The following is a 27201-nucleotide window of genomic DNA, read 5'->3' on the forward strand; positions in this document are numbered from 1 at the left end:
CCTTGTTGCCCCTACCTGAGAGCATCTAGATGGTTCCTTTTTGTGTCAGCTGGGTGGCTTCTCTGTTAGCCTTACCCGAGAGCACCCATTTGAGGGTCTTTGTGCTAGGCTGGTTCTCCGGGTGCTGATTTGTTTGGTCCCTTTGCTGTTTTTACCCGAGAGCACCTGTTTGGGTTCCTTGATGTTTCGTGGGACTCATACCTCATTTAAGCTTTAATTTGAAATAGAATTACATGTTTTAATCTTTATAAATTGCAATCTTCAATCTTTGTTACTTGGCAGAATTTGAATGTTCCTTTTTCGAGGAACGATCTATTAAATGTTTGGAGTTGTTTGAGGGCCCAATTCTGCGGTTGGGCTGAATTGATTGCAATAAAAAGAGACGAAAAAAGGAGAGAAGAAAAATCTTTTGATATTTGAGAAAGGTTTGAGAATAGCTTGGAGGCCTCTAAATGCTTGGAGGTCTCTAAACCTCTAAATTGTGCATTTCGGGGTTGTTCCTGGCTAGCATCGAGAAGTGTGCCTATCTCATTGCTCATTGAAAGAGTCCCACCGGGTGGATGTTTTAGGCTAACCCTCTTACTGCTTTGGCCTTTCTTCCCTAAATTGATTTTGGAGGTGGGTTAACCTTCTTTCTTTTTGGTTCACTTTCATTGCTTCTTGATTTGGGTTTTAAACACTTATGCACGCACGTTTATAGTTCTGGCTATATATGAAACTATCAAGCAATGTTGTAAGTTGGACGGTTGTTTTTGGGTTATTTGGCCTTGATGATAAAGGCATTCGGTGGTAGAGTGAAATAATATTCCACCCTACAATATCGGGACCCAATCCCGGGACCCGGTGAAACGTAGGATGACGATATTATTCACCTACACTAGACTAGCAGAGCACCCTTACCTTCTTAGGTTGTTGGTGGTCCTAGCCCCAACATTGCGATTGACTTGTGGATAATCATATTTTCAATAAAAAGAAAATGATAAGAACAAATACACTATTTGCAAAAAAATATTTTAACTTACAAAATTGATGTCACTTTTTATTTGCATGAAACTTATATGCATGCAAAAAAATATGAATTTTAAATAATATAATTCGATTATCCACTTGTCAATCATCTGTATTAGGCTAAGGAGTAACTACCGAAGTTGGTATAGTAGGACACATTTCTAGTTGAATGTCGGGCTCTATACATACGGGTGACCGATAGTTGCCTTCAGAGTCTCTCGGGAATACCTAATTCTGAGCCTAGCACGACCCAAATGCTTACGACTTTCTTTCTTTCTTCAGATTTTTATGGTTGTTTTCACGTTTTTATCGAAATCAGATCTTTTTATGTTTCTTATGGTTTTATCGAAATCTTTGAAAAAGCACTTGTGATTTTTTTCGAATTTTCCTCGTTTTTTCGACGTTTTTCTTCGAGTTACTTTGGGTCATCTGCTACCTTTTCTCGAGTCTTTTCGGCAGCTGCCAATTCGTCAGGTATACATGTTTGTTTTACGATTACAACGTTTACTTTTGCTACTGCACACTTTATTGCATATACACATAATTCATGCCTGCAATAATACCGTTTGTTGTTTAGTATGCCACATCACATGTTCCCTTTTATAACTCATGTTGTTTCTACAGACTTACATTGCAGGGCACTTTTAGGTTAGAGGCCAGCAGAACACTTGGTTTAGGAGGTACTGTAGTGAGTCACTGACCCAACAACTGTACATTTATACACACCACAACCTTGAGCCTCTAATCTATCTGTTAGGAGCTTAGAGTAGTTTTCCCAAGAAGCATAACGTGGAAGCAATCAGACGGAGGGCGACGATCGAGACCATGAAGACGAGGCGTAGGATGTCTCCTTAGAGTTAAGGTCCAATCGTAGGATAGTTGGGAAGTCACTGGGTTTCTCCCTGGATATGTGACATCCGTTACCTTTCCCTCCATTGACTCCTGAAAAATAACTGTTCATATTTTGAGCCCTTTCTCTCTTTGATTTCCTCATATTTATCCTTGGAAACCTAAACTTTACAATCTTGAAGACAAAACCACTGATATTAATCGAGTCTTCTTAAGTAATTTCAGTCATTTAAGTTGTAATTAACTATAGGTGTTTGCCTCTATAGAGAACTTAAGAACCCAGCTTAAAAAGAACCCAGCTTAAAATAAACTTAAAATAAACCCTATTTAATCTCCTATATTAAATAAGGGAGCTTGTCGATCAACATAAATGTTCACAAACTAAAATAGATGTCATAAAATCTTTAATTTATTTAATCGAGCCGTGCTAGTAAGTAATATGTCTATTCCTCTAGATAGATGTATCGCTTACGGTGTTGTGCTCGATCATTTAAACTATTGCAGATATGAGATAAAAAAATTTAAATATTACTTTTTTTCAAATTTTATATATAAATTAAATTAAACCTCTTTTAAAATCGGGCGTCGAGATAGCCATTCTGGCTGCCGAAAATTTCTAATTTGGCGAGGGACGTTTGCATGTTTAAATGATTATTTGAGACTTCTTTATGCAATTTTTTATAAATATTATGCAATTTATTTTAAGGGCTAGTCTCCATCGAGATTTTATTCTCAATGTTAGCTTGTGAGTCTTCATTCTCTTCAGAAGCAAGATCTTTGTGAATGACGGTTCACTTGCTGTTCACACTGAAGTCTATGCTCTACTTGGGTTTAATCACTAGCATGATGATTTTTGTGGAAGCTCTTTTTCAATGAAATTAGTATTGCCAGCAACTGATTTCGAGGATTTATCTGTGTTGATCCCATTGCTTGCTGTTATTTCCTTTGAAGGAAATCCAACTTTGAATTCGTCAATGATCTTTCTCTGATCAATAAAAGAAGTAATTGTTGTTTAAAGCCGTTCATTCTTGCAATTGATTCCATCAATGAAGTTGAAATAAATATGTTTGACCACCATGTGTTTTAGTGTGGAGTTATTGATAGTGTTCACAATAAAAGGTTGAAATGGATTATTCTTCAAAATTCTGCTCACGAACATTTATAATTTGATCAAGGAATGTCTTCCATTCTGCTAATGCTACACTGAGCTTAGTGGTAATTCCACAGGAACTGGCTATGTGGATAGGAGAAAAAAATGGGAGAAAAACAAAGTCTGGATGAGAAAGAAAGAATATAGGAGAAAATAGGATGTTGGGGTTTACCTCATTGGAATCTCCTCTTAGTAGAGCGTTGTGATAGAAAGAGAAGGAAAAGGGATTAAAAACAATGCCAAATTACTCCTCTCTGAACATTTAGTGCTAACACACGACAAGAGGGAGACGTGCAACATTTGGATGATTAGGTTGGGGATGGGTAGAAATCTAAAATTCCCATCGTGGATCCTCCCATACGCGAAATTGATGTGGACCCATATTGTTAGGACTGGTTAAGCAAATTGTTAAGCTTAAATTAGTTTTATAACTTGCTAGATTTGGACCGGCTCAAATCCTAATGTCTTGAGGTTTCCAAGGAGCTTGAGTTGCATATTGCACTTATCTAGGATTGAGGTTCAACAAATTGCCAAGGCCGGAAAATCTTACTTAGGCCTCAAAACTCGAACCTCGAACTCGCCAAAGGAACTTTAGATATTTGCTTCTAGTGCTCATTCAAACTTTAACCATTCAAGTGGACTCGATATTTTATTTTGAATGACTCAGCTGCTCGATGCTGCCATCGATATGCTTCTACTTTTTCTAATGTTTATACACTATTTAGAATTTCAGAAAATTTTCCTTCTATTCTGCAACACAAAATGTATTACAAATGGGAATCATAGAGGGAGAGGCTCCGTTATCTATATTGACAATTTCTTAGTTTACTAATATTTGATCTGTCTGATTACATCTGTAGTAATGGATTGTTTTGCTTCAGGATTCCAAACTCAAGACTACATTAAGAAATTTGCGGCTTTACCATGAATGGTTGTTCTGCAGGTCTAATGGTGGGAAATTTGTCCTTCGAATTGAAGACACTGATTTGGAGAGATCTAGAAAAGAGTCAGAGGAAGCAATGCTGAATGATCTTATGTGGCTTGGCCTTGATTGGGATGAAGGTTGAATTTCCAGAGACATTTCTTTTGTTTGATTATTTGTTGTTCTCTTTTCCTGTACGAAAGTTCCTATATTTTATGATTTTGGAATCTTTTAATTATGCTTGATAACTTTTTATCACAAGAACAGAGCTAAATGACTATTTTAGATGCCTGCCTTATTTGTTCTGGAATGGTCATCCGTGTAGGATTATGTCCATTCTTAATTTGCTTGAAAAAGAAGATTCCAGGAAGAACCGTGTCAATAATATGCCATGCACTTGTATTGATAGATTTCTTTGTTATTAGTCAAAACATTCAGTACTTCTCTTCCATTTCCAAGTTTCAACAAGGACTTTGAAGCTCACTACCCACTTGGATAATGCGGAGAAAAACACTTGAAATTGTTTTGTCATAAATGTTTTGGTAGGTATTGCTGTTTTATTTCGTGTTTGTAACCAGGTTTGCAGTAAGGTTAAATTTTTGGGGCATTTACATACGTACGACACAATTCTTATGTATTTACATAACTTACACTTAAACTCTCATATTTACGTGCATAGCATTCACAACATTAACATCACATAAAAAATACTATAGCACCATCTTTTAAAGAGTGAAATACATCCTTTCATGCATAGGTTTATGAAACCAAGATTTTAAAAATGTATATATCAGACTTTAGGTGTTAGATATGTTGATACATAAAATTGTGTGGTATGCATGTAAATTTCTCTATTTATTTTCGCTTTGTAAATTTTCTGCATCAAATCTTTTGAAATTATACTCCTTTGACATCTTCTTTTGTTGAGGGCATTGATGAACCACGTCTTCTATGAATTTTAAGTTCTTTTTATGAACTTGGGCTACAAATCTAGTATATTTTATTTTTCAATCCAACCTGCTGGGCATATATTACTTTTGTGATAAGCAATGAGCCCTCAATTTGCCAAAGCACTTGTACATTTATATTTCATGATGCATCTCTTGCAATGCCCTTGAAATATGGCTGGTCTATGCTTCTATAGTTTGAGGATGTATATTAATCAAATAAATTTATTTGGGGTGATTTTTCATAACGTTTCCACAAACTTTTAGGTTTGAATATTAATTAGGCTTCTATGCATAGATTTACAGATGAGAAACATTCATTTCTAAAAGCCAGTCTTTTAGATATTTCGTGCAAGCATTTTAGTATTTATGACTATTTTGTTCAAGTAATTCAAGTTTTGTTAGAACTTCTTGGCATCCAAGAACAAATTTTTGACTTTAAAGCAATTTAAGTTATTTTAATTATCATAGGTCCTGGAGTTGGTGGAGACTATGGCCCCTACCGTCAATCTGAACGTAATTTACTTTATAAGCAATATGCGGAGAATTTGTTGAACTCTGGTCACGTTTACAGGTGCTTTTGCTCCAATGAGGTTGGCATTTCATTTCTTTTGTTAAGTATATGACTTTCTATAAAACTTAGCTGATAATCCTGTGATGTAATTACTTTGGTTCATTTAAATAAAGTGAAATTTACTTTTAGCTGATAATCCTGTGATGTAATTACTTTGGTTCATTTAAATAAAGTGAAATTTACTTTTAGCTGATAATCCTGTGATGTAATTACTTTGGTTCATTTAAATAAAGTGAAATTTACTTGCGTAGCACACAATTCTTATGTATTTACATATCTCACACATAAACTTTCATTTTTATATACACAACACTTTGATGCTTTAAACCTATGCATGAAAATGTGTATTTCACTTTTAAAAAGTTTTAATATGCTATTTTTGATATGATATTAAAGATTTGAGTGCTATGTATGTAAATATGAAAGTTTAGGTGTAAGATATGTTATATATAAGAATTGTGAGCTATGTATGTAAACACCCCTTAAATAAAATTCTACTCTTTATCCTTTTCGCATCAGGGTTATTTGAGTTTGCATTTTGTTTTATTTGTTTTTTTCTCTTTATAAAGTGATACTGGAGTTAACTCAAGCCACGACTCAAAACAACACCATTTTTATACTAATTTTGAAGGAGGTACAACATGGACTCTTGGACGAAAATGACACAAACATGTGAACGATAATATAAGAAGTAATTACTCGAACAAGTAATAAAACACGTAACACAAAAGGGCGGGAATATTCCTGGACAACGTTGGAGGACGACAGAGAAGTCATCGGGGAGGCTGATGAAGAGTCAGCAGCGGCAGGAAGATCGTCGAGGTGACTGACGGTGGTTGGAATGGCGCTGGGAGAGTCTAGAGATGTCAGTGGCCTGAGGTGGCAACGGAGAGGGAGGCAATGGTGGATTGACTTATGCGAGGTGCTGCGGCCTACTTGGAGAGCGGTAGGAAGAGAGTGCAACGCCGGAAGTGAGCTGGGAAGGATCTGAGGATCCTGCAGCTTGCTGGAGGAGACGCAGGAAGGAGGAGCTGCGATTGGAGTTGGGGAGAGTCAGAGGGTGCCTGCGGGTGCTGGAGGATGCGTAGGAAGGAATGGTAATATGATAGAGTGGAGTAATCACCACCTCAAGTGAGGTACAACCAGGGCACTTCTCATCGCGGATACAACCCTTACAATGGAAATGCTAAGAGGCAAACCTGGAAGCAGAAATCACAAAGAAAAATTGGTTAGATCTAAACAAATAACATGCATAAATAGGAGAGGAAGGGAAGACAACAAAGGCAAGATTTGAGAAAGGAAAGAGGTGAAGAATGGAGGGATTGCAACAACTAGGAGTGGAGGCGGAAGAATAGGGCATGGGAGAGGAGGCAAGCGGAGCGCATGACTCAGGGCGGAGAGCAAAGCGAATGATTTAGGGCAGAATATATAAATTGACACATTAATACAGTGGACTGGTCTGATCTAGCAAGACAGGCTGGTTTGACGCATTGTCACGCCTTGTCGACCGACTTAAACTGAATAACCCCATGTTAATCCCCCGACATTGTGAGAGCTTCGACATCATCTGTCGAAGCTTCCGGTTCCCCGTAGTATGGAGTGAGATCCGCGACATTGAATGTTGCTGAAATTTTGGAGTCTCCTGGTAGGTCAAATTTGTATGTGTTGTCGTTTAGTCGGCTTGAGTTTGTTGTAAGCTCTTACAAGAAATCATTCTTTCTTTATATAGATGCATACGTGGTCGCTTTCTTGAAATGTTACCTATTTCCTGGACTTGTTTGCTTTTGTTTGATATTTGTGATTTTGCTTAGAAATTGCTTTACCAAATTCCTCGTGGAGTTGTTGAATTAGGAAGCACAATTTGTAGCATCCTCGCTGATCTCTACTGGGGGTAAAAGTGAGACCAACTCGAGAAGTGTGATCGGGTTGCGACCGTACATAATTTTGAATGGCGTGTGTCACGTCATCTGACTTATTGATCTATTGTAGGCAAATTCGGCTTAAGAGAGAATGAGATCCCACTATTTGATATTTTTCCCTACAAAGCATCAAAGAAGATTCCTAAGGCTCCTATTAACTACTTCGGTCTATCCATCTGTCTGAGAGTTTGTTGTAGAATTGAATAGTGTCTAATTTGCTCTAGAGGGTTCGCCGGAAGTAGCTCAAAAATTTAACGTTCCGATCGGATGTAATGATCCTGGGAATGCTATGAAGCCGAACGATCTGGCGGAAGTACAAGTTGACAATATGAGATTCATTTAACGTCTGGTGGCAGGTGTCGAAATGTGCCTTCTTGGAGAAACGATCAACTATTACATGATAAAATTCTTATTCCTTTTTGTGTTTGGTATTCCTATGACAAAGTCCATACTGACATCGACCTAAGGCGTTTCAGGGGCTGGTAAATTTGTGTACAATTCTGTATTTTGGTCATGTGTTCTGGCGATATGACAAATCTTACATTGCCAGATCTGTCGTTTCACATCTCGTGTTAGTTGGGGCCGCCAAAAATATGTGCGAGAGTTTTATCTCTGCCAAAATGGCCGAACAATCTGCTATTGTTGTTTTTTTGGATGATAGCTTCGCATAGTGAGCATCGGGGAATGCATAATTTGTTGGGGCAGAAGAAGTCGCCTTCCGTTTTGTAGAACTGCTCGTCAGGTTTCACCCGACACTATTTCTAGATTTCTTTGAAGTATTCATCGGTCTATTATAAGTCTTTTATAACTTCGAAGCCCACCATGTGTGCTTGCAATAATGTGATCAATTGGTGATGACTTAGAGCGTCTGCGACGCTGTTGTGATTCCCAGCTTTGTGTTTGAGTATAAATTGAAAATAAGCTAAGAATTCTACCCATGTAGCGTGACGCCCTTTGAGTTTATTCTAACTGTTTAAAAATCTTAGTGCTTCATGATCTTTGAAGAGGGTGAACTCAGTTGTGAGTAGGTAATGACTCCAATGTTCTTGATCTCTACTAATGACATAAAATTCTTTGTCGTAGGTGAAGTATTTTCACCGAATCTCATTTATTTTTTTGCTGAAACAAATAATGGGGTGACCACTTTGTCTTAGTACAACGCCAATGCCTACTCCGGATGCTTCACACTCAAACTCGAATGGTCGGTTGAAATCAGGTAAGACAAGAATTGGGGCTTGAGTGACATTTTCTCGCAATATGTCGAAGCTGGTCTGGTTTGTGACCGTCCATGTGATTTTTTTTCATTTTAACAACTCTGTGAGGGGGTAGAAGGTGGCTAGCCCTAAAACTTGTTGATGCTCGGTGAAGGATTGCGGCACTGTCTAGCTTACATTTGCTTCGATCTTTGTTGGGACCAATTGGATCCCATGCTAGACAAAATGTAGCCCAAAACATATTTGATTTGTGAGGAAGCGATACTTCTTGGGTTGGGCATACATTTGTTCGGATTGTAAGACCTCAAATATCGCCCGCAGGTGCTGCCGATGGTTTTCTTCGATTTTACTATAAACCAAAATATCATCGAAGTAGACCACAACAAAGCTCTCAATATGGGGCTCGAAAGACTTGATTTATTAAGCGCATGAAGGTGCTTGGCTGTTGGACCAAAAGGCATGATTGTACATTCATAAAGACCATCCGAGTCTTGAAGGCGTTCTTCCACTCATCTCACAATCGTATTTTATTATAATTATATCCACTCCGTAGGACAATTTTTGAGAAAACGATAGCGTCATACAACTGATATAAAGGATCATCTAGTTGCGGTATGAGAAAGCGATATTTGATTGTAATTTTATTAATGACGCGATTATCTATGCACATTCACCAGGTGCCATCTTTCTTGGGTACTATGAGGGTGTGGACAACACATGAACGGGTGTTGTCGGGTACTAATCCTCTCTTTACAAGATTCTGCACCTGACGTTGGTGTTCTTGAAGCCATCGTGTTGCATTATTCAGTCAAATTGCCATGGTCTCCCCAAAAAGAATATGCATGTGGCCTTTGGGACTACATTGCACCAAACTTGCTCTTGTAGTTGATTGTCGATGGAGAATTTGACCAAGTATTATTTATCAACGCGAATATCGTTCCCTTTTTTTGAACGAGGTGGGATCGTCGTTGTTTTTGTGTGGCTAAACCCAACTTCTTGACCATTAGGGTGGATACAATGTTTTCGCAACTACTGCTATCGATGATTAAACTGTAGATTTTGCCCTAACGGTGCATGTAGTACGAAAGATGTTGTATCATAGCCATGAAGGGTCTCTGTCGGGTTTTAACTGGAGGACCCGCTGTATGGTTGATGGTTTGTCTTCGTCCTTGGTGATGGGCAGTGCTTCATCTGAACCATTCTCGGATCGGGCTTCGTCGACTTTCTCGACTTCCTCGACGACTCCTTCAGCAACGCAGGTGGTGGGGCAATTGACAGCGATGTGGCTGTATTCGTGGAGCCTAAAACATTTTCGTGTAGGAACTGTTCTAGAGGATCTTCCCTTCTCGAGTTTCATGCCGCTCGAGGTGGTTTTTGTGGTTCCTGGTAGTGACTTCCCAACTTTCGACGTGGTTTTGTTTGTAGATGTGACTTGAGGTGATGGTGTGAATTTCTATTGTTGTGGAATGAATTTTGAGGCTTTTCTTGCTTCTTTTGTCGTTCTATTTTTAATGCGAGGGTCTGGACATGTTTAGCGTCCAATATGGCTGGAGCTATGCAATTTTGCTAATGACGGGTTTTAAACCTCCAAGACAGCGGGTGATTGTGTGCTCCTCTTGCTTGACCTGGTCGCACTTCATTTGTAGATGATCGAATTGTGCCGTGAATCCCTCGACCGTAGGTCACGTTGCTGCAGGTTGTGGAGCCGGAGGAACATATTCTAGCGATAGTGGGGCGGCAAGTATTTTTTTTTCTTTGTATTCTTCATTTTTACCGATTTAGTGATTTTTTCGTCCCCATCATGTTGTCATTGTCGTTGCAAGTTGTCTCACCATAATGACGTACTTTTCTTTATTTTGATAGTGGCAAGCTTAACCCGTTTGTCCTCGCGTACCTCGTAATCAAAGATACGTTTGATCGTTTGCAAGATGAAGTCATCCATGCTTCCGTCAAATTCCTGTAGGTCCGTTTTGTTGCTGAAATCATGATGTGTGCTGAACATGGGCTCCTCTCGTGGTCTTCTGTGATAGTAAATGCCAAAGCAGCGTGGGCGTTCGTCGTAACTAATGTCTTCGCGGTGAAACGGATTTAGGTCGCGTTGTGGTCTTCTCTTCGACTCTCGATGTGATGGTCGAGAGTAACGTTGCCTTGAGTCCCGTCATTGTTGTATTTCTTTATGGACTGGGTATTTCTTTCTGGACTGGGTCCCAAATCTCTCGTTGTATTCCCATATCGACGTGGTGGCTTGGTCGGAAGTTTTTCGAGAAAGAGACGATAGGAGGAGAAGACAAGAGAAGAAAAACATGGAAGAAGAAAAGAAGAGAAGAAAAAAATTGAGTGGATTGGGTGGGGGCGGATGCTAGGGGACCCTAGGGTGGGACTAGGGTTGGGCAAGTTTTGATACTAAATGATATCAGAGTTAATCCAAATCACTACTCAAATCAACATAATTTTATTACTGATTTCGAAAGAATTACAACATGGACTCTTAGACGAAAACAACGCAAACATGTGAACTATAATATAAGAAGCAACTACTCAAACATGTAATAAAATAAGTAATACCAGAGTTAATCCAAATCACGACTCAAATAAACATAATTTTATTACTGATTTCGAAGGAATTACAACATGGACTCTTAGACGAAAACAACGCAAACATGTGAACTATAATATAAGAAGCAACTACTCAAACATGTAATAAAATAAGTAATACAAAAGGGCGGGAACAATTCTGAATAGCGTCAAACGGCGGCAGAGGAGTCACCGGGGAGGCTGGGGAAGAGTTGTCAGCAGCCGGACGGTCGTTGGGGTGACTAGCATTGGTCGAAGTGGCGTTTGGAGGGTCTGGAGAGGTCGGTGGTCTGCAGTAAGAGGCGTCGGAGAGGGAGACTGTGGCGGAATGACTGCTGCGAGGTGCTGGAAGGTACTGCAGCCTACTTGGAGAGGTGTGGGAAGAGGGTGCAACACCGGAAGTGAACTGGGAAGGACCTGAGGATCCTCCGGCTTGCTGAAGGAGACGCAGGAAGGAGGGGCTATGACTGGAGTATGGCTTGGGAGTTGGAGGCTGCCAGTAGGTGGTGGAGGACGCATAGAAAGGAATATTAATATGATAGAGTGGAATAATCACCACCTTAGGTGAGGTACAGCCGGAGCACCACTCACCGTCGGATACAACCCTTACAAATGCTAAGAGGCAAACCTGGAATCATGAATCACAAAGAAAAACTGGTTAGATCTTAGAAAATAGCATGCGTAAATAGTTGAGGAAGGGAAGACAGCAAATGCAAAATCTGTGAAAGGAAAAAGGTGAAGAATGGAGGGATTGCAATGGCTAGGAGCGAGGCGGAAGAATAAGGCACCGGGGAGGAGGCGAGCGGAGCGCATGGCTCGAGACGGAGAGCATAGAGAACAATTTAGGGCCGAGCAAATGAATTGGCACACTAATACATTAAACCGGTCCAGTCCAGCAAGGAAAGCTGGACCGACACATTGTCACGCCTGGTCGACAAGCGTGAACTGGACAGCCCCAGGTCATAAAGCTATTGAAGTAGCTTCAAATTACTATGATTTTGTTCATTAACTAGCATTGGTTCAATGGAATCTGTGCCAGACGGTTGATGTTGGTTATGTAAGAAATAGAAGTTGCGTGAAAGATTGGGATTCAGGATTGCTTTGCTTCTTCCGTTTTCTATCATTTCTTATGGAAGATTTACATACATACCACTCATTTCCTATGTATGTACATATCTAATTTTACATGCCACCTTACCTATGCAGTGGAAGGCGAATTTCATTTTCAAAAAGTTAAAATGGCGGTATTTTTGTTGCGATATGAAATATTTGGGGGGTATTAATGTAAAAGTAATTGTTTAGGTGTTAGATATGTAATACATAGGAATTGGTTGGTATGTATGTAAATGTTTTCTCTATTAAGTCTGATGATTCACACACACTGCTATTGCTGTTGATCTGACTTTGGATCCCCAGTTCTCAATTTGTTCATTATCATTTGAAAGCTAAATTTTGATATAATTATTGTTTTTTTTATTATGAAATTGATCTATTGTGTGAGATTCATTCGGTATATTTTCTATCTTTTATCTCCAGGAATTAGAGAAAATGAAGGAACGTGCACAGCAATTGCAGCTGCCTCCGATATATACAGGGAAATGGGCCACTGCTTCAGATATAGAAATTCAGGAAGAGCTGGCAAAGAGGACACCTTATACATACCGGTTTCGTGTCCCAAAGGAAGGAACCTTGAAAATTAACGACCTTATTCGTGGTGAAGTAAGATGTAGAGATTTTTTGAAACACATGATCTTTTACAAAAATATTCTAAAGTTTTCATATGATGATTGTGGTGCATTTCAGAGCCTATGTATTTACATTTCTAACACCTGAACTTTACTTTTTACATTTATACCACCCAGATCTTTCATATCACATCAAAATTACCATCATAACTTTTTATATTTACACCTTTTCATGCATAGGTAAGGTGGCATGCATGTAAAAATTGAAGTTTCGGTCTTCAGATATGTAGAGACTTAGGAATTGAGTGGTATATATGTAAATATTCCTTTTTTGGGTGCGCTTTCTAATTAATCTGATAGTTTCGTGAAGGTCAGTTGGAGCTTAGACACGCTTGGTGATTTCGTGATTTTGAGAAGTAACGGCCAACCTGTTTATAACTTTTGTGTTACGGTTGATGATGCTGCCATGCGTATATCACATGTTATAAGGTAAACATATCCTCCATCTAAGAACAGTGGAAAGCATTGTTATTTGTTCTACAGATTAAAAGATGGTTCGGCGGCTTATATAATCATTATGTTTTCTTTAGAGCTGAGGAGCATTTACCAAACACTTTACGGCAAGCTCTTATTTACCAGGTAGAAATTATTCATTTTTTTCCATATCAAAGCCTAGCGTTAATCTCATTTTGCTCATATATATATATATATATATTTGTACATATAAAAGGTCGTTTGCCCTGTCTCAGGCACTAGGATTCACCATGCCTTCATTCGCACATGTTTCTCTAATTCTTGCTCCAGATAGAAGTAAACTGTCAAAACGGCACGGTGCAACTTCGGTGGGACAGGTAGTTATTTCTCACTAATTTACCTTGGAGTAATATATTAAACACTGCTGTCAATTGCTCATACGAAACTATGTTCCTTTTTGGGAACTTTCACATACATACCGACCAATTCTTATGTATTTATATTTTTAGCACCTAAATTTGAATTTTTACATCTGTCGCATCACGTAAAAATGCCACCGTTTTAACTTTTAAAAAGTGAAATATACCTTTTATGTAAACATTGGAGTTTAGGTGTTAAATATGTAAATACATTAGATTTGACTGGTATGCAAGTAAATTTTCCTTTCTTTTTTTTTGCTTTCCAACAGTTTAGGGAGATGGGCTATCTACCTAAGGCAATGGTGAACTATCTTGCACTTTTAGGTTGGGGTGATGGAACAGACAATGAATTTTTCACCATGGATCAGCTAGGTAAATTTTCAGTTGTGATGTTCATTATGTTTTACCTACATGAAACATTATGTTTATTTTTTTTTTTGTTAGCACCTTATCTTACTTGAGTTTATTTTCTTAATAGTCGAAAAATTCTCAATCAGTCGTGTTAATAAGAGTGGAGCAGTGTTTGATTCTACGAAGTTAAGGTAAGAAATAATAAAGGTTCTTATGCTAAATCTCAACTAATTATACTATTTGTGCACTTCTATTGCTTCATCCTTTCCAAAGATTTTGTTTATATGTGTTAATTATGCTTGTGGTGAACTTCTTATCAACTTGGTTATAGAATTCCCTGTTCCTTAGGTGCTCTTGTTTTCTCATCCTATTGGAATTTATTACGCTTTGTTAATTAAATTATTGTGTTCTTAATTAGACTGTTATGACAGAATGATAAAAATACATTTTAGTTTATATGCCGTAGTTTTCTTTTTGCCTCAGTTATCTTATGTTGGAACTTCGTTAAACTATTTTGATCTTAAATGCATTGAAGATCCAACTTCTTTTTGATGAACCATCATTTGATCAATTTTGGGAAGAGATGGATGAATTAATATACTACATAGCTTATGAAGAACAGAAGAAATGATATTTATAGGATGTTATTTCAATGTGCATATATGCTCCATTAAGATGGGCTATGGGAAGAGGTAGAAGTGCAATTGGAGAAATTATACTGAATGTTACTTATAATATTGCAATAGCAAACTCATATTTGAAGAAACAGAAGGGCACTTAGAAAATTGGAGTCATCATATTAGAAATAGACTTATTTTTATTTAGAAGGAAATAACAGTAATTGTTTGGTGATTTCGGAAGAGTATGATCACACGGTATAGAGAAGTGGTTATGGATATTTATCTTAAAGGTATAAATGAGAGAAAAAAACTTCTCTAGGATAAGGTTCTATATTTGATCGTTGAAAAATTGCTAGTTTTTCAAGATAGGTCGTTAAGGGAAGCAAATTGAAATTTTTTAGTAGAGCCAAATTTAATGTTGAATAAAGATGGCTAGTTCCATTAAGCGGTTTGTTTTAAAAGTTTTAGGTGAGTCTAGAAATATATAGTATACTGATAAGAAGACATGGTGGTAGAGTGAAGAGATACAAATGGTCATCAAGGAAAAAAATATACTTTTAAAAATGAAAAAAAATTAAACACTACTTATATTTATAATAGTTATAATAAAGCTAGGAATTTTATTAAGAGTGCAAGTGGAAAACAAAAGTTATAACTTTTGATGATTTATATAATGTGCTCAGCACTAAGGAATGTCAAAAAGATATTTACATAAATAAGGCATGATATAAGAGATTTCGAGATTTTGATCAAATTAGATGCCTTAGAAGTGAAGGTATAGAATTTTGGTCAAAGATAATATCAAAGAAAGAATTAATTGCGATTTTAGAGAAAATATTAAATTAAATTTTTAAGGAAAATTTCTTTTTCTTTGAAAAACATAATTAACAACATCAACATGTTATAGATTGATTTAAAAAGGGAAGCAAATTTTCTGAAACGAAGATGCATAATTTTTTGGTTTTTGAGATATTTCTTACGTTTTTATCAAGGGTTGCTTCAAACACTTCTTAAAAAATTCATCTAAATTCAATGAATTATCAAATAACTATTTTTGAGACTTAAGCGCGGGATACCTTACGCTTAGGCGTCAGACTTGGGCGCTTAGGCGCCCCAGTTCATTTTTGCATCTTTCTTCATTTTTGCTCCAAATTTCACATTTTTTCACTTCTTTTAGCATTTTTCATTCATTTGGTTGTACCTGAAAGAAAAACTATAATTATCTTTCATTAAAACGCAATATCTTAAAAATAGGTGTAAAAATGTGTATAAAAATACTATAGATTTTAGGTTTATCAAAATCCCTCAAACTTGATATGTTACTTGTTCTCAAGTGACCTTTCAATCTTTAAAAACCAACATAAATAGATGTATATGAGTTTCTTTAGGAGTTACCAAAATTTTGATCTAGAAATATACTAGTCTAATTTAGAAAAAAATATTAATAAATGAGACGAACTTAGAGTTTATAAATTTTTAATGTTAAGAAATATGAAAATTTGAGTTTTTATCTAATTCAGAAATATTGTAAATTTTCTAAATATAAAGTTTAGGTATTTTATTTTCTCTACTTGAAAATTTTTATTAAGCATAATTTTACTCACTATATTATATCATTAAGCCTTAAGAGTTTCTCAAGTCTTATATTTTAAAAAGATCAGATGTGGACTAAATTTTTGATTAGACACTAATCCTCAAACTTCTCTCTTTTTCGTTTTTTTTTTCTTTTTCATTTCATTTCTTTCTTTTTTAGGCAATAATTACTATATCTAGATAGTACTTTAATGGGTTTAAATTTCACTCTTCCTTTCCTAAATCAGAGAGTTGATATTTTTCTTTCACTTAAAAACATAATAATAGTTTTGAAAATTAATTTCAATAAAGAAATCTAAGTTTTGAAAATAAAAATCAAAATCTTCTAAAATTTTCAAAAATACAATTTTTCCTATTAAAGATAGTTACACTATATTTAACATTTTCCATATTAAAAATTTTTAACTTTAAGTTTTTCTTCATTACTATAAATTTTAACTAAATTCTCTTACTCATTTCTATATTAATAATTTACTTTCATAATATAATTTCATATAAATAATCATTTTTTTCAAATCAAAATCAAATTTATTTAAAATACATTTAAGAACAAATAAATTTTTAAGTTTTTAAAAAAAATTTTCATCCATCCCTCAAACTTAAATTTTTAATAAAAAATAAAACATTTTAGTGTCAAATGAAAACTAAAAATAACATGCTTGCAGAAATTTTCATATCCTAATATGCAAGTACAAATTAAAAATAAAACATAAGTAAAAATTTAATTGATCAAGTTTTAGTTTTCTTAACATATAGAGAATCATCAGACTTTTATGCAGTGGAGTATAACATAAAAACAAACAAACACACTAACAAACATACATGACTGCAACATAAAAAAAAATAGCTGATAGTAAATTGAAATTTTAAACATGCAGCTTTTAAAAGTAAAAATTAGCTAGACTCTAAACCTTCCTAAGATCCAGAATTAAGTTCATCACAGATTAAATACATTAAACAACATAATTTTTACAATTACTACCACTAAACATAATAACTACTCACAAAACACAAGTACATCACAATTGGTGTACAAAATAACGCATAGCAGTCTCAACAATAACAACTAAAAACAAAACACGAAGTACAAAACAATTGCACTAGCAACAGTTCATAACAACACATACACTAAAAACATCAAACAAACTAAAGATCCAAACTAATCATCATTCTCCTCTTCATCATTATCGTTACTACGCCAAACAGCTGCAGGCTCATATGGTGGATATCTGGGGTACTGAGTAAATACAACATCCTGGTTACCTCTCATAAGGTTTTCCATAGCTAAGTTGAATTCACCATCATAATCACTACGACTTTTCATATACCCATCCATAAGCTCAACAAAATTTTTTAAGTTTGATACATTTTCATTGGTATAAATGATATTATTCAACATCCTCTATAATAACTGTGACTGAGAATCAGATCCAGAAGTCTAATCTCGTGATGTAGAAGCATGTGAGGTAGAAGCAGTATAACTGCTAGAGAATTCTCCTCTCTGGCCAAAAATAGAATGATATGAATAACACTTCACATTCACACTGGTAATGGGTTTCAGTGGCTATAAGATCTCCTCCCAACTGTCAAACCTAACTCCAGCCTGCTCGCATAAAAAAAAGATCAAGGATGCAAATCCCAAACCTGCAGTAGTAGCAGCGACGGTCGAACTGGTAATAACTCCATGAATCAAAGCTTCAATATCAATATGCTTGAACTGTTGAATGCAATAGTTCAAGATTGCTCGATCTCGAGTCACTTCACTCAAATGATTTGTAGGTAGCAGATGAGCAGAAATAAAATAATGTCATGCCTTTGTAGTGACATCCAACTTTGAAGCAGAAAAGTTTACTCTTCTTTCATTTTTGATATTCAATAACCTGCGGGTCGCGTTTCAGGATAAGCTTCTGCCCCAAACGCAACCTGAATATCTTAGTATTCATTACCTTTTCAAATTTGAGACTATATATGATTATTTATCAGAAGTAAAATTGTCCTCTTGGTGGAACATTTTCTGTATTCTTTCTGCATCTATATTTTCATATTAGTTTGACATATCAATTGATTTTAATCAAACTTGATATAATCTGCTTTTTAGAAAGTGTATGATTTTTGAAGCATTTGAATTTATAGTCATTATTAAAGAAGGCCATCGGTTTTTCTTTGTGTTGTTTTCATTGAATTTGCAACATTGTTGAGTGGGTTTCTCTTTTTGTATTATATTTTCTTTTGGCATTATTGATTCCAAATCATCGTGCAGCAATAGTTTATGCAATTTTTTCTGTTGTTTCAGCAGTTACTTTGATTACCTTAGAATCCTACTAAATAAATGTGTCCCAAATACATCTTAATAATGCCCACTTGCTTAACATCATTTTAGATCCCTCTTTAATTGTACATCATTCACCTTTTTTAAAACGGACTCATGACTATATCATGAATTACAGATAGGCAATGAAGGGTTTTTTACAATTAAAATTATGAGAAATAGATGTTTATTTCTAAATCAAACAATTTGTTTGCTTGTCTTATCTTAATAAATGTTTATTCTTTTCAACAGATGGATGAATGGTCAACATCTAAGAGCCCTTCCATCTGAGGAGCTGACGCAAATTTTGGGGGAAAGATGGAAGAGCATGGGCCTACTAATAGATTTAGAAGGCATTTTTGTCAAGGTAAGATTTTTTTTTTAATTATTTTATATTTCAAATTGATTTCATCATGTATTTTCATTTCTCAAGTTCATATAACATTCCTAGATTTGGAAAAATTAGAGTCCTCAAAACAAGTTTACACTCTGGATACATTAACGTGCGATAAAATAGTTAGAGGTGAAATTCTTGAATTTATGAAAGACGAACCGTTACGAAAGCGTTTGTCAAGTATGTTTTTATTAATCAAGAATAGAAGTTGGGGGCTCGAAGATAATCAGATACTGTCCTAGTCTCAACTATAAACGATGTCGACCAGAGATCGACAAATGTTACTTTTAGGACTCTGCGTGAACCTTGTGAGAAATTAAAGTTTTTGAGCTCCTTGAAGGTGGTGTGTGGGCTGAAATTTAAAGAAATTGACGGAAGGGCACCACCAGGGGTGCAGCATGCTAATTAATTTTACCTAACATGGGGAAACTTACCAGGTCTAAACATAGTAATGATTGGCAGACCGAGAGCTCTTTATTGATTCTATGGGTAGTGGTGCATGACTGTTCTTAGATGGTGGAGTGATTTGTTTGGTTAATTTTGTTAATGAACGAGACCTCAATCTGCTAATTAGCTTTGAGGAGTTCAACATGCACAATCGGCTTCTTAGAGGAATTATGACCGTTTAGGAAACAAAACTTTGAGATAATAATAGTTCTATGATGTCCTTAGATGTTCTAGGTTCGCACACACACTACATTGATGTATTCAATAAATATATAGCCCTGAACTACATACTTGTGTAATCTTTAAAAAATTTCATTGTGATAGAGATAAATCATTGCAGTTTTTGGCATTTAATAAGGAATTTCTAGTAAGCATGAGTCATCAGCTTGCGTTGACAATGTCTCTATCTTTTGTACACATTGCTCATCATTCCTTCTGATTAAATGATCTAGAGACTATTCAGATTGCTACGTCGCGGGCAATTCGTCGCCCGCGACACTATGAGAAGTCCATTGAACTTTATTAGTTAAGAGGAAGGAGAATTTGTAACAAGGTTTCTATAATTGAACATGCGGAAATTTTATCGTCAAAACCAAAATATATTCAAAGATTCAGAGAACCCGTGAAATAAACGACCTGGTCGTTGCCGCAAAATAGTTGTCCGAGTTCTCGCCTATTCTCCTACAAAGGGGGCCGTGATGAAGAACAGTTGAAACCCCAAACCGGCGATGTTCTGCACCAAAGGAACTATTGAAAAACACATGCCCTACGTCGGGGCTCCATAGTGTGGAGCAGTGTTGTGCACTGCACTTATTGACACAACTCTCGACAATGGATATATTTGCTCTCGAATCGATGAAGCGCACATCGAAATGTGGTACGTGTTGCAAATTGCAGAATCTCGGGAACTATCAAGTTTTTGAACACAAGTTGTGCCAGAGGCCAATCAGCTGAGGGCAAGCCTGCCTGGGCATGAAGCGTTGCTTTGCTTTGTGCCAAGCCATCCCACCAGTGGGGGCGCTAAACAAGGCTCCAATGTGCAGAGTGACTCATCGTGCCTATTGGTGCGACAATTTAAAGAGCAGTTTACACTATCATTGGTCACAAATAACGAGGGTTGGATGAAAGCTATAGGTAAGGCCTGTGTTGTCTAGTGCTGAACTGAGAAAGATTATACCCTCCACTTGATTCCTTCCCATGCGCCACATATTCAGCGGCTTGGAATGTGATCCCAAGATGGGGGAGATCATCCGCCAAGTTTAAGCATATTAATAAGTGGAGTAGAAACTTACGAGGATTCTCTTAGAAGCGGGGAACGAAGTGGGATAGGTCCAACATGGGAATCGGGTTGCCATGCGGCGTCTTGAGTTGTATTATGGAGAAGCGTCCTCAACAATGAACCAAGCCAAGTTTCCCTGGGAAGGGGCACTTGGGAGGGTGAGAGCCCTGTTCGGCTTGAACCCTGATACAATATGAAGCGTCGTCGGCGAGTCAGGTTGTTTGGGAATGCTTCCGTAATAACGTAATAAATTTTGTCTAAGGCTAATTATGGGTGAGAGATTGATGACGAACAAGTACATCTGGGCCATGAAAATTCATTTAAAAAGAGAGTCAAAGAGTGCTTAAAATTGTCGGAAGACCTCCGTGGCAACAAAAACCTAGGTGATCGACGCTCGAGGAGACACCGTCAGTGCGATTGATTAACTCAACACACGCCGATCAGGTGAGCCCCACGGGACTCGCATAAAAGCGCAACAAATTGTGATATAGGGAGCGAATTGCAGAATCTCATGGACCATCAACTCTTTTTCAGCCTAAGTTGCATCTAAAAGCCAATTGGCAGAGGGCACGTCTGCCTAAGCGTCGAGCGTTGTGTCGCTCTGTACTAACTCCAGTCCATCAGTAGGGTTGTCGACCAAGGTTCAGATGTGTAGAGCGGCTCGTCGTGTCCATCGATGCGGAGGGTTGAAAAGCGGGTTATTGTCTCATTGACTACAAACAACGAGGGGTGGATGAAAGATACAGGAAAGATCTTTGTTGTATTCACTTCCTGGGAATTGTTGTAATAGGTCCCAGGTCAAAATGAGGCTTTTAAACACGGCTTGGTCTCCCACCGCTTTTCCTCTGGCTAGATCTGCTGTGTATATCTACCTCACAAGTGGAGGCATGCGTAGATGTGAAAATGTGGGGAGGCGAATTTGGCAAGGGAGCTGCATTTCTGAAGCAAGGACCAAAAACCTATGTTGGAGTATGTCGGGATGGTGGGGCTCCTGTTGGTTTCCCTTAAGCTTTATATGGTTTTCCCCCCTTAGGTGGACAAATCTTCTTTGAAATAAGGGCTATAGTTGTGGTCCATAAGTATCATTATTAGAGGTCCTCAACCCCCAAACCCCCTTCAGATTTAGCCATGAAGGTGGTTGTAGCCCATTCAGGTCAACTGTTAAGTCCCTCTCCATGTCATGGTAAGCCTCGACCTCTAGATGGGCTATAGTTGTGTTTTCCCATGCTCAGATGGAACCCAAATAATTTGGGAGACTCTTTCATCTCTTTCTACTTCTTTCTCTTTGTAGAGTGGTTCTAGTGTGAGAAGCTCTAGGATGGTGGGGGTGGCCGGTGATCACCCCCTCCCTCTTAGGGCGAGGGAGGTGGTTTGAAGAGTAGTGGTGATTTTAGCATTGAAGGTGTAAATTTCAAACATACAGGAGATGAGGCAAAAGTGCAAGTTTTGGCCATTATTGATGGCTTGACAAAACATCGAGATGCAAAAGCCACATTGGAAGGGGAGATTGATACGGTGGTACCATGGAAGTTGATAGAAATGTCAAGGAGAGGGTTATAGGAAGAGGAGATTGATGGTGGTACCATTGAAGTTGATAGAAATGACAAGGAGAAGTGGTATATTGGTGGTGATTCGCTGTCCATGGGTTTTTGGGAGTGAAAACTGCATGTTCTGCAATTTCCGGTGATTTTGGGCAGTTTTTGGCAAAACTGGGTCCAATCCAATTCATGGGCATGCATTTGCGCTCGCCTGAGCATTGACGTGCGGGCACCCACAACTGGATCTTAGGTGTTCGACGAAATGCCACTTACATCTGGGGTGAAGCCTGCAGTCATGGGCGTGCATTTGCACTCACTTGAGCGTTGACGTGTGGGCACCTACACACAAATGATGTGCGGGCACCCAAAGCTGGATCTCAGGTTTTTGACGAAAGGCCTTTTCCCCCTAGGTGAAGCCTGCAGCCAGCAAATCCAGAGCTTGCAGCCGACACATAGGCCAATGCATCCAAGATGTTTGGTTGAATGCCTTGACAACTCCTAAAAGTAGGAATGATGATTTTGGGCAGCAAAATGTGGAGTTTGGTGCTTTTCTGGCAGGTGTAGAAATATCTACCGCCAATTCCTTCAGAAAGGAACTTTTTCTCCATGCACATAAGGTGTTTGGCGTAGTGCCTCTACTAATCATGCAGCTTTTGGCAAGCAAAATGCAGCAAATCCAAGTGGATTTAGTCAAAATGAAGGGGCCAAATTGGTTCATGTCAAGATTGATCATGTCAAGGACATCATACATCTCCAAAGATGGTGTGACCATTTGCACGAATGAAGAGGTTGTCCTCGAAAGCTTATCCAAGCTTGAAGGAGCACTTGTTAGGAGACTTTTAAAAAAAGCTCCCCTTTTCGATCTTAGAGAAGGGGCTTTGACGCAAATGGCAACAATTTGGAAGTTTCCAATCGATCATGATCAATCCGGATTGCTTTATTTGCATCTTTGAGCACTTGGAAGCAATGGATGATATTTTTTTTTGGGAACCTTGGATGCTTGGATGCCATGGCGAAATGGTTGCTAGATTTCTCGCGAACTTCTCTACAAGGTTTGTTCTCACTGGTTTGGGTTTGGTTCCCACATTTGCCTTTGCTTTATTGGGACAAGCAGCATATCAATCGTATTGCAATGATGATCAGCCAATTTTGTTGGATAGATGCTTAAACTAGCATGTGGGTGAGATGTGCTCGTGCTCGGGCATGCATCCAGATTAATCTTCCCTCAAATTGCCTACTGGAGTTTGGATCCAAGGTCTTCAAGGTTACTTTTTGCAGCCTGTGGAGTGTGATGGTATTATTAAATTATGCTTCAAGTGTGGAATGATTGGGCACAAAACACTCCGACCCAATCTAAGGAGCATGGGACAACACTTATGGCTCCTTCAGAGGTCGAGGTTCGCCATGACATGGAGAGAGACTTATCAGTTGACACTTAAGAGAACACAACCACCTTGATGGTTGAATCTGAAGGGGGATTGGAGGTTCAAGTCCCCTCTAATTACGGTAATTACGAACCATGGGATCCTTATTTCACGGAGGAAGAAACGTATCCCTATGGGGGGAAAGTCATATGGAGCTTTAGGGCAATCGGCTGGATTGCACCATCCCAACATACTCTAACACGGTTTTTGGTCCTTGCCTCAGAGATCTTGCTCGTCCGCCAAATTTGCCTCCCTACATTTTCACCTTAATACATGCCTCCACTTGTGAGATAGATATACACAGTAGATCCTACCGGGGAAAAATGTTGCTAGATCGAACCTTGTTTCAAAGGCTCATTTTGACAAAGAATTTATCCCCTTGTGACCCATTACACCAATTCCCAGGAAATAAAGATGCACCAAGGACCTACCATTCGAGGAGGACAATTGTTGTAATCACCTGAGTCTTCCTCCCTAGGTAACCCTTTGTGCACTTTTGCCATTAAGCATGGGATCGCACAAATTTCTTTTTTGAGCATAATGCGGGAACAAATATACAGTGGTCAGTCTTCGTGGCTATTTTATACACCCTTTCGGTGTCTCCCCTCTTGGTTGGTTCAAGATGTTTGTTGTTGCTACCTCTTTGGCAAAATATGCGGGTGATCCCCTGGTGGATGTTGACTCTATGGTTAGAGCAGAGCATTTTTTTAAATGTAGCCTAGTCGTTTTTTGAGTCTTTATTTTTTATTTACATGCTTAATTCAGATTGCTTGTACAAGAGATTATTCCTCTTTTATTTTTATTTTTTTTATCTTTAGTATCCTTTTATTTTTAATTAATGTAGTATGAACCCTTTCAAGGGACCTAAAAGTTTTGATTTTCCATAAGGTGCTAGCATAATCCTAATCAAATAATTTATTGTTTAGATTAGGATAATATCTGATCGTCTTCAAGCCCTTAATTTTCTTTCTTGACAAATGCTTTTGCAGTAGCTCGTCTTTCATAAATCGAACATTTTCACCTCTGACTATGAAATACGAATGCCACTGACCCTCTCTCTTAATCTTTACTCTGATCATGAGGCCAACATGTGACCGAAATCATGTGTATCCTATGCTAATGCATCTAATGTGTTAGCTTTCTTTGAGGACTGTAATTTCTCCAAAATAACGAGGTTGGAGGCACGACTCGTCTAATTAAAGACCCATCACCGACATAAGGGACGTGATAAGCGGTGCACACTGTAAGGTGGACCTACCGTCTCAACCCAATGTCCAACTACAAACTCTTTAACTACAAGAACTTAAATATATTCTATTCTAGCAGAAATTACCAGGTTTATGGCATCAAACTTTCCCACCAATAGATCCTTATTAAGGGTTATATTCATTCTAATTACTAGACTCGAAGCCTAATGTTATTATTTATTTTCATTACCTCCCAGTATTTGGGTTAGATAATGTGCGGTTAAGATCGATTTGTGCCCTCTACTCGTGTATGCATTTGACTTACTAAAATTTTTGCTATTTCATCTAATTTTGAGGTTTGACCCCTTAAGGAAGCTACGTGGATTGCCCATGTTTACATTTTTTGGTCGTTGCAGTTACGACTTATTTGAAAAATGTAAGTTTTTTGAAAATTTTGAAATTTCTAATGTCTGTAGCTGGATGTAATGTCTGTCTGTTAGAAGAAAACACTGTAAAGCAACAGTGCTATTTTTTAGTGGGTTAGCAGGCATGCATGGATCATGCAGTGGCTACTGTGCTCATGGTCTCATAGGCATGCAACCTTCTTGCAATGATGTGTACTGCTAGCTTTGCCTCAAGACCTTGGGTTTTGCTACGCTTGCTACGATGGTTAATATTTTACCTATTTTTCAACACAATGTGTTGTCAATTGGGAGATGCTTCTCATGCATTTTCGTAGACCTAATGTGCATAATCTTGCCTCTCAAAGCTCACCATCACTATCACACGTGCGAAAGCACACAAAAGTACAATCATACACGCATGCGCGCACGCTTGCAATCGCTGTCGTGATAATTGGAATGAGTACAATCTAAACACCCATGCTCATTCGGGCCTAGACATAGCACCCATGGCCGAGTGTGGGTCACACACTCAAACGCTATCATTTTCGGTGCTAGTTGATTCGACATGTGAGTTGTTACACACTCCTTAGCGAATTTTGACCTTTATGGCCATTGTCCTACTGTCTTAATCAACTAACACCTTGTGGGTTTGGGTTAGCGCGCAGTTGAGCACTGTTACCCGACTTTCGGTTCATCCCGCATCACTAGTTCTACTTACCAAAAATGGCTCACTTGGAGCATTCGATTCCATGACACGACTCATCGAAAAGTCTAGTTATCCTAACTATTTGAAGTTTGAGATTAAGTTGAGGGCGTTGCCCACGATGTCTCTAATTATTTGCTTTACCTGATAGAATTTCGTATTGGGCTCTAGCTTGTCCTGAGGGAAACTTCAGAGCGAACCAACTACTAGATGGTTTGATTAGTCTTTCGGCTCTGTGCTCAAGTCAGTATCACCGTAGCCCTCCACCAGAGTTTCTTCTGGCTTCGGCCACTCAGACATAGTTCACCATCTTTTGGGTTTCGACATGCATGCTCTCACTCAAACCCTTCATAGAAGCTCTGGGTCTGTTGGCGTTGCACCAATAGAAGAGGATCCAACGCATCAACTTCCTTTTGCCCACAGGGCTTCGACACTTGTCAGTTCGCACGCGTGTCTTTGTTTCAAGACAAGTCCAATGGGGAGCCCACAACCGTTGCGGCTAACATTCGAGAGCCCCATGGGACTCGCTGACACAATTCTTATGAATTTACATCTCACACCTAGACTTTCATCTTTACATACATGGTATTTTGGTGCTTTAAACCTATGCATGAAAAAGTGTATTTGACTTTTAAACAGTTGTAATATTGCTATTTTTGATGTGATGTTAAAGAATTGACCATTTGTTGACCTCAATTTTTCGTGAGGTCTAGTATTCCTCGTAGGAGTTAGGATCTAGCCTTAGGGGTCTTCCTGCGACTATATTAGAACCTTAGAAGTATTAGAACCTTAGAAGAACCTTAGAAGTGGGACCTGTCTCATTCTAGAAATTCAACCCGCTTCGGTACTCCTTTGTGGTTTCGCGTGCGTGGTATCAACTTCTAGCACTTAGAAGGACGAAACCAACACGAGGAAACCCAAAAGGGATTCCCTATAGGACCTTCCTGAGCCTTAGGGTGGCCTTTTTCACAATTCGCACTCCCGCGCGCACAAACTTCGCAATTCGGAGAGTCGATACGTCCGATCGCCGCAATTCGCATGGCCTGTATTGTTACTTGTCGAATGGTCGAATGCTCAATTAAATGCTCAATTAAACTTTTTGGGACGATCAATCGCATGTCAAAATTTTGTAAAATTTGAATTTCGGCACGTTTTTGACCCGATTGTCGACGACGTCGTCCGTGCGCCCCCGGATGCCCAAATGGACTGCGACAACGC

The 27201-nt window shown here is 38.1% G+C and overlaps 1 protein-coding gene across 2 annotated transcripts in view; it reads left to right on the plus strand.

Annotated features, from left to right (window-relative positions):
• LOC110021712 (glutamate--tRNA ligase, chloroplastic/mitochondrial) overlaps nucleotides 1–27201 on the plus strand; it is a 49381-nt gene that overhangs the window by 15138 nt on the left and 7042 nt on the right. For both annotated transcript variants that reach the window (XM_020720310.1, XM_020720311.1), the window contains exons 2-10: nucleotides 3951–4069; nucleotides 5348–5469; nucleotides 12694–12876; nucleotides 13213–13331; nucleotides 13433–13481; nucleotides 13592–13693; nucleotides 14005–14107; nucleotides 14214–14277; nucleotides 18860–18974. In XM_020720310.1, the coding sequence (XP_020575969.1) occupies nucleotides 3951–4069; nucleotides 5348–5469; nucleotides 12694–12876; nucleotides 13213–13331; nucleotides 13433–13481; nucleotides 13592–13693; nucleotides 14005–14107; nucleotides 14214–14277; nucleotides 18860–18974 (976 nt within the window). The remainder of the gene's footprint in view (nucleotides 1–3950; nucleotides 4070–5347; nucleotides 5470–12693; nucleotides 12877–13212; nucleotides 13332–13432; nucleotides 13482–13591; nucleotides 13694–14004; nucleotides 14108–14213; nucleotides 14278–18859; nucleotides 18975–27201) is intronic.

Source organism: Phalaenopsis equestris, unplaced genomic scaffold (genome assembly GCF_001263595.1).
Source record: "Phalaenopsis equestris unplaced genomic scaffold, ASM126359v1 Scaffold000140, whole genome shotgun sequence".
NCBI lineage: Eukaryota > Viridiplantae > Streptophyta > Magnoliopsida > Asparagales > Orchidaceae > Phalaenopsis > Phalaenopsis equestris.